Source organism: Lactuca serriola, chromosome 9 (genome assembly GCF_051521515.1).
Source record: "Lactuca serriola cultivar US96UC23 chromosome 9, Lser_US96UC23_V15, whole genome shotgun sequence".
In the NCBI taxonomy this organism is placed as follows: domain Eukaryota; kingdom Viridiplantae; phylum Streptophyta; class Magnoliopsida; order Asterales; family Asteraceae; genus Lactuca; species Lactuca serriola.
This window is the reverse complement of record NC_136416.1, coordinates 17,640,571-17,655,400: the sequence shown is the minus strand read 5'-3', so window position 1 is coordinate 17,655,400 and position 14,830 is coordinate 17,640,571. Positions and strand designations below refer to the sequence as shown.

The 14,830-nt window shown below is 37.1% G+C and overlaps 2 protein-coding genes across 4 annotated transcripts; both read left to right on the top strand.

Annotated features, from left to right (window-relative positions):
- The first annotated feature begins 325 nt into the window (after positions 1-325).
- LOC145072099 (glutamate receptor 1.2-like) lies at positions 326-4,780 on the top strand. Of its 3 annotated transcripts, none has more exons than XM_079018477.1 (7): positions 326-707; positions 799-933; positions 1,433-1,655; positions 1,888-3,176; positions 3,254-3,557; positions 3,749-4,134; positions 4,238-4,780. In XM_079018477.1, exons 3-7 carry the CDS (start codon positions 1,496-1,498, stop codon positions 4,571-4,573), a joined length of 2,475 nt encoding a protein of 824 aa, XP_078874603.1. In that variant the 5' UTR covers positions 326-707; positions 799-933; positions 1,433-1,495; the 3' UTR covers positions 4,574-4,780. The 3 variants fall into 3 exon arrangements, with proteins under 3 accessions (XP_078874603.1, XP_078874601.1, XP_078874602.1); XM_079018475.1 differs by having other exon boundaries at positions 799-1,342; XM_079018476.1 differs by lacking the exon at positions 799-933.
- Positions 4,781-4,918: 138 nt separating this feature from the next.
- On the top strand, positions 4,919-10,035 carry LOC145072098 (glutamate receptor 1.2-like). Its single transcript, XM_079018474.1, has 9 exons — positions 4,919-5,026; positions 5,135-5,259; positions 5,365-6,329; positions 6,768-6,850; positions 7,061-7,308; positions 7,386-8,641; positions 8,766-9,069; positions 9,151-9,521; positions 9,608-10,035. The coding sequence occupies exons 5-9, from the start codon at positions 7,083-7,085 to the stop codon at positions 9,950-9,952; spliced, it is 2,502 nt and encodes an 833-aa protein (XP_078874600.1). The 5' UTR covers positions 4,919-5,026; positions 5,135-5,259; positions 5,365-6,329; positions 6,768-6,850; positions 7,061-7,082; the 3' UTR covers positions 9,953-10,035.
- Positions 10,036-14,830: the final 4,795 nt, after the last annotated feature.

Below are 14,830 nucleotides of genomic sequence, written 5' to 3'. Positions count from 1 at the left end.
CATATATAATCAAAAACGTTTCAAAAATATGATTATTAGTCTTTGACAAGAAGATTGAACTGTCAAATTTTATATAAAAACAAACAATAACAAAAGGCCGTGTCCTCTAAAAGAATAGTTGAGCTTGGTAAAACGATTTTCTATAACTAAAATCCATCCAAACAATATGAAAAAATAAAAAAGCATTATTACTGATCTTAATTAGTGGCGGAGAACCTCAACACACGTGGCATTAACAGAACTGTCGTATTAAGGTCAAAGCCAAAGGTAATTATAATTTCTTACCCAGTCACCGGAGGCAAAAATGTAAAAGCTCCATCCCACATCGGCGCAAAGTACCAATGTAATTGACTATATATTAGCTGCGGATAGATGAAAGAGCACGTCCATAGATACAATTATTCTCTTTTTTTTTAATCCTCATCTTTTTTTTTTTAATCCTCAAGTTTATTTTCTTATTCCATTCAACAATATCTATTTAAGATCTATTATGTACGGGCCTTTAGCTTGTGACTCTCTTTTTTAATTACTGGTCCTTTTGTTCTTGACAAAGTCTTCAAAAGGTCTTGCCCCACATTCGTATAGCAGATGAAGGCAAATATGGGTTCTATAAGTTCTGGTTTTACATGGGGAATGTCAAAACTCAGAGATGCAAATCAAGTGTTCGATGAATTGCCTGATGGAGATTATGTTTCGTCTTGGGTCAGGTATAACTCATCTTAATTTGATCTCCTACTACTTTTCACCCTTATCATTTTTATGTCTCCCATAATTCATAAAATATGGTCTTCAATGAAGTTGCTCAACTGAACATGGAAAGTATACTATAGTCCAAGAGAAGATGAGTGGGTTCTTCTTCGGTTCAGTCAAAAGATTGCTTCTCACCTTTCAGAAAGAAACTGATGGAAAATCTTGTTGAAGGATGCATGTCTGGTTGACATTTTGATTTATTTATATATTTGATTACATTCTTAATGATCTTTACGTTTTGATCATATATGATCACCTTGACTGCTTATACTTAAATTCACCAAAGAAATTTCCAGGTAGTTGTGATATTTGAATTCTTCTTGATAAGACTGATTACCCTTCTTCTTCATCCACTAGAATATTGCACACCTTTCCCTGTTGTAATTATTTAAATTAAGGAGATATAATATTTAAACAGAGAAATCTTTTGTTTAAATACTTGAATGATGTATGCGTGGGGAAGTATATTGAGTCAACTGATTGGCTGAAGCTCTTGTTATGATTTTAATCAATAAAAAGAGTGAAGAACATACAAGATGAATAGAATATAGAGAAAAGAGCAAAGCTTATTTTTCATATTTGCTGCAGCAACGTGAGCATTTTTTACCATTCAATAATGAAGATAAGTAGCAGGGAGAGAACACACCTTTCATCTTTAATGTTGATGTTGCTCTACTTGCAGATATATACAAAAGCTCAAGAAGATTTAGCCTACAAGGAGATCCCAGTGGGAGTGATTCTAGATATGGGATCATCATATTCATATTCTGGGGTTGGAAAGGCTGTTCATAGCTGCATCACCATGGCAGTGTCTGAGTTTTACATGGTCAACCCTCACTTCCAAACAAGGATAATTCTTCACCATAGGGATACCCATGGAGACCCACTGCATGCTCTCTCTGCTGGTAAGTCTTACAATGTAGTTAAGTATCTCAGACTTCATTTTGAACGCATCATGTAACAAGATATAAAAAGTAAATACCAAAAAGCATACAACACATGAAAGGCATGTACTTGTCATACAAATTTGTCATTCGCGTCTTTCACAACATGTTTAATTTCAATGAAGATGTTTTCTTTGGATATTTTTTCATTGTTTTAATTCATTTGTTTATGATTGTCTTTTTTGCCCATCAGCTCTTGATCTTTTGGAGAAGCCGAAAGTGCAAGCAATCATAGGTTCAGAGTCAACAGCTGAAGCAAAGTTCCTGGCGGTTTTGGGAGACAAAGCTAGAGTGCCTATTCTTTCACTTTCACCATGTCTCTCTTGCAACAAGCATCCTTATTTCCTTCAAGTTACACAAGATGAAAATGAAACCACTCAATTTAAAGGGATTGCTGCAATGGCTGAATCCTTTAGATGGAAGGAAGTTATCCTTATCTGTGAGGATAGTGATAGTGGAAGAGATATGACAAATACTCTCCAAACAAAGAGCATACTGGTAACACATAGGAGCCTAATTTCAACCTCTTGGAGCAATGAACTACTCCAGGAAGAGCTTCACAGGCTTTCAACCGTGCAAACAAAAATATTTATCATGCATGCTTCCCCTTCTGTTGCATCCCACCTTTTGGTGAATGCAAAGCATCTAGGAATGATGGATGAAGGATACAAATGGATTATCACCGGTAAGACTATGAAGTTTCTGAATTTGCTGGACGATGAAGTTATTGAGTCTATGCAAGGGGCAGTGGGTTTTAAATCATACGTTCCACAATCAAGAGATCTTCACAATTTCACTTCCAGATGGAGAAGGAAATACCATGTGATGGTGAAGCTCCAGGAGATAAACAGTTATTATGCTCTTTGGGTGTACGATGCAGTTTCAGCTCTAGCAATGGCTGTAGAGCAAGTTGAACAACTGAAGAGAAAAGATGTGGATACAACTGCAAGTGAGTTGACTCAAAGCCAAAGGGGTACAACACTTCTGCTGAATGAGATGTTAAGCATCTCATTTCATGGTTTAGGTGGTGCTTTCCAACTTAGGAATGGGAAGATTAATGCTGCACAAGTCATGGAAATAGTAAATGTGATAGATAAAGGTGAAAAGAGGGTTGGATTTTGGGCACCGGATGCTGGTTTCACCAAAAATATTGGTAGTTTGAATAATTCAGTTTCTGATGAGGGTCTGGAAGCCATCATCTGGCCTAAAGGTGGTATCACAACTAATCCAACACACAGGATGCTACAAGTGAGTAGCAAAATCCTCAGAATTGCCGTTCCACCAAAATTTGGAGTGGGGAGAGTTTTTCAAGTGAAATACGATGCTGAAACTAATTCCACAGTCGTTTCAGGGTTTTGTGCAGACGTATTCCGAGCTGCATTCAAAGGATTAGGTCGCGGCATATCCTTTCAGTTCATCCCATTTACGGGAGAAGATAGAATAGTAAATTACAACGAGCTTATATATGGAGTCTATACTGGGGTATGCATCTTTTTGAACCCTGTATTCTTTGTTCCATGCATCAGAAAAAATATTATAATCTGTTTTATTTACACCAGGAATTTGATGCTGCAGTTGGAGATATAACAATCACAGCTAACAGAACTCTATATGTTGACTTCACACTGCCATATACCGATCTTGGTGTTGGAACCCTTTCTCGAAATGCTCATGCAGGCATGTGGATCTTTATGGAACCACTGAGTTCAGATCTGTGGCTTGTATCTGCTTCTTTCTTTATATTACTCGGTTTTATCATTTGGATTCTTGAACATCAGACGAATAAAGAGTTTCAAGGTTCATCATCACAACAGATTGGAACAACATTATGGTTTGCCTTTTCGACCCTTGTTTTTGCCCATAGTAAGCTCTCACTCACATCCCGTTTTAGTTTTTTACACTGTTGTCTAAGAGACTTTTGTATTTCATATATACGGAGCATGAGATAAAAGACACAATACAGCTGGGAGACTTTTGTTTTTTCGAATCTTGGTAAACTAAACTTGAATTGGACAAAAGAGTCAAAACTTAAGGTGGTGGTTCAAAAATTGCAGGGCAGAAGTTGCAGAGTAATTTGTCAAGATTTGTAGTAAGTGTGTGGTTGTTTGTAGTGCTGGTACTTGCTTCAAGCTACACTGCAACCTTGAGTTCACTGTTCACCATTGAACAAATTCGGTTAGCCTCAAAGGGAGACTTAATTGGATACCGAGATGGTTCCTTTGTGCAGGGAGATATTGTTAGGAACTTGAATTTTAAAGACACCAGGTTGAAGCCATATTATACATCAGAGGAATATGCTGATGCTTTATCACGTGGAAGCAAGAATGGTGGTGTTGATGCAATTATTGATGAAATTCCATACCTGAAGGGATTCCTAGCTCAGTATCCATCTGGCTACTCCATGGTTGTGTCTGAAGTCACCACTAGTGGTTTTGGCTTTGTGAGTGTCCTCTCCTCACTACACTTACTAGTTACTAGTTATACCATTTATTGAAGTTTGTAGATCATGAACAACTCTATATGTAATAATTCATCATGTGCAGGCATTCCCGTTAGGTTCACCCTTGGTCCCTGAGTTATCAAGACAGATTTCCAGACTACGAGAAAATGGGAGCTTAGCAAAGTTGGAGAAGAAATGGTTTAAATCAGATCCACACTCAAAGGACTCTGAGCCTGCTTTAAAGATTCTAAACCTGAAAACGTGTCGTGGTCTATTTCTTATTAGTGGAGTCTCAATGGCTGTGGCCCTTTCCATATTCTTGTTTTATTTTATTCATGAGAAACTGCATTTCACATACACAATGCTGGCTGGAGGAAAACTTGCATTCATAATGAGGATTCTCAACCCTAAACCGGTGGTTGAACTTGAAAGAAGATGATCCCAACCAAACAACAACTACAACTATGCCATTCATCTTGTCTATGTTTATTCCTTTCTAGTTTCTAGGCTCAGGCATATGAAGATTCATTAGTAAAGTTGATTATCTCTCCAATTTCTCCATTTAGTCGTGTAGTTTTTTTTAATCACTGGTAGCAATGTGAGGTATGACAAAACAATGTTGAATGTTAAGATTCTGCTTCTTTAACGTCTTGTTGATCATGTTTCAAACATTCCTTTCTATACTTGTTTTTTTAGATGTAGTCAATTATGAGGTTCAAAAACTGTCACTTCATTTTTAGATTTGCAATTGTTTGTATTCAACCTCCACCCTTTCTACAACTGGATCACAACAGTTGGAAAATCCTTTAGTTACAATATCCGTTATTGCATTATGAAAGCTGATTTCACTTGCATAATCAGATGCAGTGGAGTTGAAAGTAGAAGATGCATGGTAACTTTTACACATAGTCTTTTTCCCTTGTGGCTTTACAATCCTTTTTGAATGTTTCTGATGTGTATTTGTTTTCAATCACTTCATTTCTGCCCTGCTCTGCTTAAGGCTATAAAAACAATGAAGAAAGGGGACATGAACATGGCTCAAGACTCAAGAGAAGATCAACGCTGCTGGAAAAAAAGAAGGAAGTGGGTAATGTGTTCTTTAAAGCCGGTAAATAATATGAGAAGGTAATTAGACTCTGGTTGACTAGTCACAAGTCAAGAACTAATTTAGTTGTACTAATGCAAAACTAGTGTATGACTAACTTTAGTTTCTATTTTTGACCTTTCCAGGCTGCTAATTAAGTTCATTGAATATGTCACTAATTTTGAAGAAGAAGAAAAGCATTGAAGATTACCTGTAACCTTCATAATGCAGCTTGCTGTTGACAGTTTGTTGATTCTAAATTTATATGATGTTTAAAAGTTGTTAATAAGTGGTGGGAAACCATGATTGAGACAGGTGTGGGAACTTGACACTAAGTATTTAACTAATGCTTTGATTGGGTAGTGGCAGTATGATAGCCATGAATATTGCTTTTGATCATGGACCCCACCTTCTCAATTACATCACATTTACTAACTAGTTTGGGCTTGGGTCCCACACCCCGTTCGGGAGTTGACTTTGATGGGGAGGAAGAAGCAACCTGACCAACTTCAAACAACCCATGGTTGACTTGGGCCTATTTCCTTCTTTATGTTCTTGACCTTCCTTACTATGTTAAGTAGGTGAAGTCATTATTTGGGCCTTTTTAAATTCACCATTCTAGTTAATTATGATATACTTTGTTCGTGCCATGGAAATTTGTAATAAGTTTTATTGTTTAATTTCTGTAAAAACAAACAAATTTATAATCACTTGTTTTGGTGTGACATGCCATATATATTTTCGTTCAAAATTGACATTCAACTATTATATCACATAATCATCACAAGGTGATACTTGGCGAATTACTTATCCGGATGTCTTAATGTCATGAAGGTCAACTGTGTATATCAAAACAAGCACTACCCTATTTGTGGCCAACTTGTGTCCCTGAATCCTTTTCATCCAATTAGATCATATGCCCAACTTAACCTTATTATATGGATATACTCTTTATGTTTAGGACGCAAACAATATAAAAGCTACATCCCAAGAAACTGTTTTATGAAATGCCTCAAGAAGATTATAACTCCTAATGTTCTTGTTTTACTGGTGCTGATCGAGGTTAGTGGCCAGTTTAGAGATGCGAAGCAACCGTTCTATGAAATGCCTGGTAAAGATTATGACAAGATAGAGAGTTTTTTGGTTTGATTTAGGTTTTATCAAGTTTTATTTGTTGTAACGAGCTAACAAAGACAATAATTCTACTATGATACTTGGAATCACAGTTTTTATAACAAGCTAACAAAGACAATGGTGCTGCTATATATGAACTTGTACTCATGCATTAAGGATTGTACAAATATTGCTCATGATTTGAGTAAGATTTCTTCTTTGGGCCTATGAATTTGTTGGCTCAAGAGAAGATTTCTCATTTTGGCCAGGCAACTACAGTCCCCTGAATTCTCTTATTTTCATCATGCACTGATCTTTGCTGTCAAGAAAGTGTCTAAATTACTATTGCAAAGTTTCACTTATTTTTAGTAATATAGTTTTTAATTATATGGAAAAGAAAAATATTTCTACCAGATATTGACCATCTAATTTGCAGGTTCCCATTGATGCTGATAGGTCTGACCAAATCAGTAGACTTTTGTTCCTATTCAACGGTTCAGACTAAAGAACACTGACCAGGTTTTAATTTAATCAATGTCAATATTTTCATGGCTGCCTAACTCAAACTTAAAAGTCAAATAATGAGCTCTCATATATTACTTATGTTTGTTCATGTTCTTGTTTAAGTTGACAGGACTCCATTTTCTTTCTTTCCCCACCTACCTACTAAAAACGCTACTGTGTCATCTTGATATTACTAAAAACTTGCCAATTAATGATGAATTGCAGGTTATTTCCATTTCTGACATTGATGTTGCTTAGCTTTCAAAGCCTTTTAGCAGCACATGAAGATCCAACTTATAAGGAAGTACAAGTGGGAGTGATTCTTGACATGGAATCGGGGGTAGGGAAGGTCATTTATCGTTGCATCAGCATGGCTATTTCTGACTTTTACACAGCCAATCCTCACTACACAACAAGAATAGCTTTTACAACCAGGGATACCAAAGGAGAACCACTGCGTGCCTTGTCTGCTGGTACTGTCTTTTTATCTTTATTTATTTATAGTAAACTTCAATTTTAAATGTTTATTATATTGTGCATGGACATTCAGCTCTGGATCTTTTGGAGAACACTAAAGTGCAAGCGATAATAGATCCCAAATCAACAGTTCTGGAATACAAAGCTAACATACCGATTCTTTCCTTGTCAACAACTCCCTTTTCAAATAGGAATCCTAATCTTCTTGGAATTGCACAGGATGAAACCAGTCAGTTCAAAGGCATTGCTGCCATGGTTGAATTGTTTAAAGCAAAGAATGTGATTGTTATCTGCGAGGACACTGCAAATGGGAGAGAAATGGCTACTTATATGGCTAGAGAGTTTCAAGAGAAACACATACACGTTACATATACTAGCCTAATTTCAACATCTGACAGCAACCAACAAGTCCGGGAAGAGCTTCATAAGCTTCAAACTATGCAAGACACGGTGTTTATAGTGCATACACCACCTTCTCTAGCATCCAATCTTTTCTCCATGGCAAAAGAGCTAGGAATGATGGGTGAAGGATACATGTGGATTGTAACAAGTAAGACTATGGACTTGTTGGATTCCATGGATGCTGAAGCAATCGAATCAATGCAGGGGGCTGTGGGTTTCAGATCATATTTTCCATCATCAAAGGAGCTTCACAACTTTTTATTGAAATGGAGAAAGGAACATTATGCTTTGAACCCATTTATGGAGGTAGATTCCAATGGTATATGGGCTTATGATTCAGTCTACGCGCTAGCCATGGCTATTGAGAGGAAACAAACTAGAGAATATGCTTCGAAAGACTTGGGTAGCAATATTGACACATCACTACTTTTAGACGAGATGTTAAGAGTCAGGTTCCATGGTTTAGGTGGTGAATTCAAGCTTATGAATGGGAGGATCATCACCAAAGCCATGGAAGTCGTAAATGTGATCGGTAAGGGTGATAGGAGGGTTGGGTTCTGGATGATGATGTCTACGAATGGTGAGTTTGTGAAAGAAATAAAGAAACCAAATTCCTCTTGGAATCAAGGCCTTGAAATTATCATCTGGCCAGGTGGGACTACAAGCATTAATCCAAAGCGTAGGAAGCTACAAACAAATGGAAAAAAGAAGCTGAGAATTCTGTTTCCAGGTTCCAGCAGATTCCAGAATTTAGCACAAATAAGTGTTGATCCAAGAACAAATCTATCGGTTTTGAGCGGCTTCTGTGGGGATGTCTTCAATGCTGCGTTTAACTCCTTAGGCTATGGAGTTGGCATTGAGGTTGTTCCATTCTCTTATAAGGATGGAATTACTTACAATGATGTGATCAAAAAAATCTATCTTAAGGTACGTATGTGTCTTTTTGCACAAACCTGCAGCATTAAAAGGCTCTTTGTCATATTATTTGTATAACAGCATGGAGATCAGATAGAGGCTTTTAGCTAATGCATGAGATGTGGGGTTGTATCAGGAATATGATGCTGCTATCGGGGATTTTACAATCACATCAAATAGATCTCTCTATGTCGACTTCACGTTGCCCTTCACTGATCTTGGAGTTGGCATAATAGCCCGAAACGCCAAGGACAGCATGTGGATTTTCTTAGATCCTCTCAGTGCAAATCTTTGGATCACAACTTCCTGTTTCTTTATCTTTTTAGGGTTTGTGATTTGGTTTATCGAACATCGTACAAACCAAGAATTTCAAGGTTCAGCACCACAGCAACTGGGAACAACCCTCTGGTTTGCCTTTTCAACCCTCGTTTATGCTCACAGTAAGCTCTCCAACTCTTTACACTCTAATCTCAATTTACTTAAAGATTTGATCTTCTTGAGTTGGTAATTGAAAACTACAGGGGAGAAGCTGCAAAGTAATCTATCAAGATTCGTGGTTACTGTTTGGGTATTTGTAGTGCTTGTTCTCACATCAAGTTACACTGCAACTTTGAGTTCAGTTTTAACTGTACAACAGATTGGAATGAAGGAGATCTCCACCGGATTCTTCCATGGTCTTTCCCCTTTAGGCGTTGTCAATAACAAATTGAATGCTGTTGAGGCCTGGTCAGAGAAACTATATGCACCTGAGGACTATGCTAAAGCACTAACAAGTGGAAAAGTTGAAGCAATCGTTGCTGAGATCCTTTACATCAAATCATTTCTTGCAATGTTTTCGGGTTCTGATTTCTCCTTGATTGCAACAGCACCTACCACCAACGGTTTTGGCTTTGTGAGTTTTCTCTAATCCTTTCGGCTTCTTCCATAACTCTCTCTACCTTGATTACGTTTCAATGCCTCATTCATCTACTTTTGCAGGTGTTCCAGAAAGGTTCACCTTTGGCCACAGAGATGTCGACTCAGATAGCGAAAATGCGTGAAGATGGGACACTGAAAGCATTAGAGGATAAATGGTTGAAACATAAATCTGCAGTGATGTCAAAGGAATTTTCTTCCCCGTCACCAAAAATCTTGAATCTTTATGGGCTTCGAGGTCTCTTTATTATCAGTGGTGTGTCCATGGCATTGGCCCTTTTGGTGTCCATGATTGAACTTGTTTGTGAAAAGTGGCACATCAAAGATAAGATTAAGATGTTGAGGTGCGTCTTACATAGATCTTCAGAAATACATGCACATGATAGTGATGTGGAATCAACGGTTTGAATTTTCTGTAAAGTTAATTAAATATGAGCCACTATACTTAACATCTTGTTTCTAGTTAATTAAATATGAGCAACTATACTTTACATCTTGTTTCTACGTAAGAATCAAAATTTATGTCAAATGTACATAGCTTTATTTTGATTTTTGAACTTGGACTGTTACCTATTTTAACTGGAAAACGAATATCATAGTTCCATAATTTACAAAGATAAAAGGACCCGATTAAACTCATAGTCCAAGGAAGGGTGGTCATGTGGTGGTTTAGCTAGGTAACTCTCTTTTGACCCACATCACTAGAAAGATGTAACCAAGTCATAGTGGGTTGTTACTTATTTCGTTTCACTGACACCTGTCCATAAGGAATGCCTAGTTGGCATACAATAAACTAAACCGAACCATAGTGGGTTGCCAAATTGGTATACAACAAATCTGGAGTTCAATGCCTAATTCAACCATTGAATGAGAAAATGAAAACATGTCTCATTGAACTTGTAGAGTTCAACAGATTGTAGTAATTAAATGACAAAGTTGCATGGAATGCTGGAACGCAACAATCCCATCTCATGCTATGCTAGGCTCGTATTATGCCATAAGCTCAAGCATACAACTCACCCCTAAAAACCAACTTGTAAGGGGAGGCGACGTCAAAACTTATAAGCTACCAACCTAATTTATATTTGGTCAATGTATGATCATAATAACACCCCGTGCTTTAAGGGCCAACGTCCTCATTGGTCATGACTATGTTGGTCACTGTTAGCACCTTTTTCTCGAGTCCCAACAATGTTGCAAAACTCTTTAGGCATTCCAAGGTTAGTCCAAAGTTTGATATATTCCGATTTTTTTGATCGGTTTTCAAAAAAGCATCTCGATACATACCCGATTCTGAGTACTCCATCGAGTAGGTTGAGTTTTACAACACTTGGTTCAAGTCATCACTCTACAGACTAAATAACATTGACCATGTTGGTTTTATTTTAATCAATGTCAATATTTTCATGGCGATGTAACTCAATATTTACAAGTCAACTGACGATTTATCATGAAATCTCATATATTACTCTTGTTTGTTTAGGTTCTTGTATAATTTGACAGGACTCCATTTTATTCCCTCACATTCTGATACAAAGTAGTTATCTAGGATATTTTCGGTGGATCAACCGCCTGCAATCGATCCCTATAACACAAAGAACAACTTCGTCAACCGTACTTCGGGAGGAGATTCTAGGAGAACGCTGTGAGCATCCATCAACTATTGTCTGCATGCTGCACTACTAGAAAACAACCCTTTAATGACGCACAAACAATGACACGCGGTGATTTACGATACGCAAAAGCGTGTACCCTAAAAATAATGTCATCTCTTCTAAAATTTGAAGGATAAAAGACACGCTTTTGTGCGCGACCTAAAATTAATGTGCAACAAAAAAAATTAAAAATACGGAGGGCACTTACTTAAAAATGGGCGTCGTCTAGAAATGTCGCTTTATATTTTTTTAATGAAAGGCGCTTTCTCTTTTTTGCAGCGGGGGGGGGGGGGGGGGGGGGGGGGAATGAAAATCCAAAAAGTTTGAAAGGCCGCCATTGTTATCCTCTCCCTTATTTCCATCGTTCTTTTCTCTTTCTCTCTCTCTCTCTCTCTCACACTCTAATACCCAAAAAAAACCTAATATCATCACCGATCCTCTTTTCTCCTACAACAAAATCGCAATATCACCAAATCTCTGATCCCGTCTTTTGAACAGATCAAACCCGTAGGGGGTTCTCGATTTCTCTATGTTGATGTGTGTTGACACGAACGAAAAAAAGAGTGTAGTGTCTCTACCTTTCAATTTCATTTGTCGATTGCTTCAAATCGACTCTTGCTTTCTCTCTCATAGGGGTTTCTTCCATCTACAATATTTCTTTCCGGCGATGAAGGTTTCTCATGATTTTTTGTTGTACTTACAAGCCCTAGGTCCTGATGTGTGATGCGTGCATATCTTGCACCTGATGCATCCCCTCTCCCAGTATTGATCAAGCTTCAGAATGATTGTTATCCCTCTGCCTTCCCCTGCGAATACGCTCCCACCTCCCATAATGTCAAACTCCTAAAACTGCCTCCACGATTGATTGAAGTTTTTGTCTGTTAGTCTTGAACCGAAATCAGTTCCACGATTGATTGAAGTTTTTGGAGAAATCTCGGCAGTGAATTTCGTTGAATTCTAGTTCTGAAATATGAAGATTTAGCTTCGAATCTTATTGAAATGAGCTGAATCATGAATTGAAATTTTCCAGTGAAGTATGGATCTAAATAAGAAGCGAACCAAAACGGTTGACCGAGTCGATTCGGTTGATCTTGCTGAGGTGTCGCCGGAATCAATTCCGGTGTATCCGTTTCCTGAAGAGGTTCTAGAACCGGTGCTCTCGCCGATAAAGTCTCACAAGGACTGCAATTTCGTGTCTCTAGTATGTAAAGATTGGTACAACGCTGAGCGGTGGAGCAGACGTCATGTGTTTATCGGAAATTACTACTCGGTGCCGCCAAAGATTGTAGCCAGGAGGATTCCTCAGATTCGGAGCGTAACCTTGAAGGGGAAACCGAGGTTTTCAGATTTCAATTTAGTATCGGAGGATTGGGGAGCTGATGTTCATCCATGTTTGAGTGTTCTCGCTAAAGCGTATCCATTCCTGGAGGAGCTGAGATTGAAGAGAATGGCAATTTGCTACTCATTGCAGGTAAAATTTCTACTTTTATTCTCTTAAATGTTAAAATTCATATTATAATCATTTCAAGATTGATGTGAATTTAGGGGTTTCGGATTGTGATACATCGTTTTTTTTACTTCTGTTAACAAAAAGATGATGTTGACTTTTCATGGTCAAACATATCAATTTTTTAAGTCTCTAGATTTATGTATATTTCAAGTTCTTGTACATACAAGTTGTTACCCTTTACCCTATTTTAAATGTTTTATCATCTGCCTTTTGTTTTCATGGTCAAACAGGAAGGATAATTGGTCTCTTGAAAAAGTGTAAGTGCTTTCTCTGCAGTCCTAAATGGGAATGCTTCAGGGATCTTGGTTCTAATATTTGTTGATGAAATGTCTGTTTTAGTTGAGGTGATTTCCTTCTTCTTCTTCTTCTTCTTCACTGATACCTTAATTTTTCCTGTAACACCTACAATTCCTTCATTTTTAAGATTGCTAGTTTGCGTACTTTACCCTATTCCCTGCATTTAAACTATGTTTGCTTATAACAACTTTGATTATTTTCTCTGAATTGAATAGAAATTTTTGTTCTGTGATGAATTATGATGACTCACTTGATGTTTTTTGTGTGACAGGTGGTTAATAGTTCGATCTTTGCTCTATCAAACACATTGATCACAAGCAACACATCTACTTCTAGAAATTCTAATTATTTTGATACTCAAGAGATGTTGCATGTTAGTTCTAGAAATGAGATGTTGATGAGTTCAATTATTGGAATGCCCTTGGTCATTCTGACCACTCTTTATATTTGTGATGTTAATAGGTATATTATGATTTGTGATATGAGTCACATGTGACCCCTCACCTGTCTTTAGGTGGGGAAGTGTTATGATTGAATCTATTGATGTGGTAACCTTGCCTCCTTCCTAGGATATGTCTATGCTCCCCAAAACTACCTCATTGTTAGTTCTAGTTTGGTTTTAGCTAAGATCAAGGTATAAACTTGCAAAGAAAAATCTGCCAATTCTTACAAGCTTGCCAATTCTATCATCAATTTATGAACCCCATTATAATCTTGATTTTGTGTTTTTTTTTTCTAGATGGATAGCAAACATGAAGCTGCTAGTGCTTATGCTGATGCAGCTCACTCATACAAGAAAACAAGCACCAAGGGTATAAACTAAAAAGATAATGATTTTTAATCCATTTTTTTTCCTAGATATCTAAAAAAATGTTATCTTTTTTCTTGTTATCTTAAATGTCTGCAGCGTGTATAGCTAACCTAGAGCAAGCATTAAACATTTTCATGGAAATTGGAAGACTCAGCATGGCTGCTAGATATTGCAAGGTACATACTACATACATCATAGGATTATCATTTATTTTTAGTCTTTTATTTATTAATTTTAATTTAGTTTTTATATAATTTGGTTTCACTATGTAGGAAATTGCTGAGTTATATGAACAGGAGCAAAATTTGGAGCAAGCTATGGCTTACTATAATAAAGCATCTGATCTTTTTCAGGGTGAAGAAGTAACAACTTCTGCAAACCAATGCAAGCAGAAAATCGCACAATTTTTAGCTCAATTGGAACAGTAAGTTTCATATATATTAATACGGGATTAAAATCATGAGTAATAATACCCTGAAAATGTGTTATTACAGATATCAGAAAGCTATTTTTCTAGTAGTGTCTTTCAGTATCGTTCAAACCAATTGCAGCTATTTGGAAATGGTGAGTTTCCATGATTCTAAGATTAATGAATCACTCTTTACCCTGTGTTATCTGATGTTTGATTTTACATATGACAGTTCCAGCCACACATCATGTTGATCCAGTAAATTATTCTGGTAGAGAGCATAATAGCCCTGCCTTTTGGCCCAATAAACGATCAAGGGAAGTTGAGACTAATTTAATGCAGAAAAAACTTCCGATATCATTGAACCAAAAACTTTATAATGAAGAATCTGATCACCCGTCAAGCATTCCAAACCCACATACTCTATCCACTGGTTTGAAATTATCATATGATGATGAGGAAAGAAACTCCTTAATCACTTTAGCAAGTGGAAGCATGACTGGAGCAGCACCACTTATGTCTTCTTTTGGTGATAGTTTCACAATTGAACTTGATCGACATAATGAAGAACTTGAAAGATACATTATGCTTCAGGTACTAATTT

What these genes read in the sequence shown, in the direction of transcription:
- LOC145072099 (XM_079018476.1), top strand. Translation starts at nt 1,496, where the DNA reads ATGGGATCATCATATTCATATTCTGGGGTTGGAAAGGCTGTTCATAGC. An exon ending in GACCCTTGTTTTTGCCCATA is followed by an intron (nt 3,558 to 3,748) that starts GTAAGCTCTCAC and finishes CAAAAATTGCAG; the next exon opens with GGCAGAAGTTGCAGAGTAAT. An exon ending in CCACTAGTGGTTTTGGCTTT is followed by an intron (nt 4,135 to 4,237) that starts GTGAGTGTCCTC and finishes CATCATGTGCAG; the next exon opens with GCATTCCCGTTAGGTTCACC.
- LOC145072098 (XM_079018474.1), top strand. Translation starts at nt 7,083, where the DNA reads ATGTTGCTTAGCTTTCAAAGCCTTTTAGCAGCACATGAAGATCCAACT. An exon ending in TCAAAAAAATCTATCTTAAG is followed by an intron (nt 8,642 to 8,765) that starts GTACGTATGTGT and finishes GGGTTGTATCAG; the next exon opens with GAATATGATGCTGCTATCGG. An exon ending in CCACCAACGGTTTTGGCTTT is followed by an intron (nt 9,522 to 9,607) that starts GTGAGTTTTCTC and finishes CTACTTTTGCAG; the next exon opens with GTGTTCCAGAAAGGTTCACC.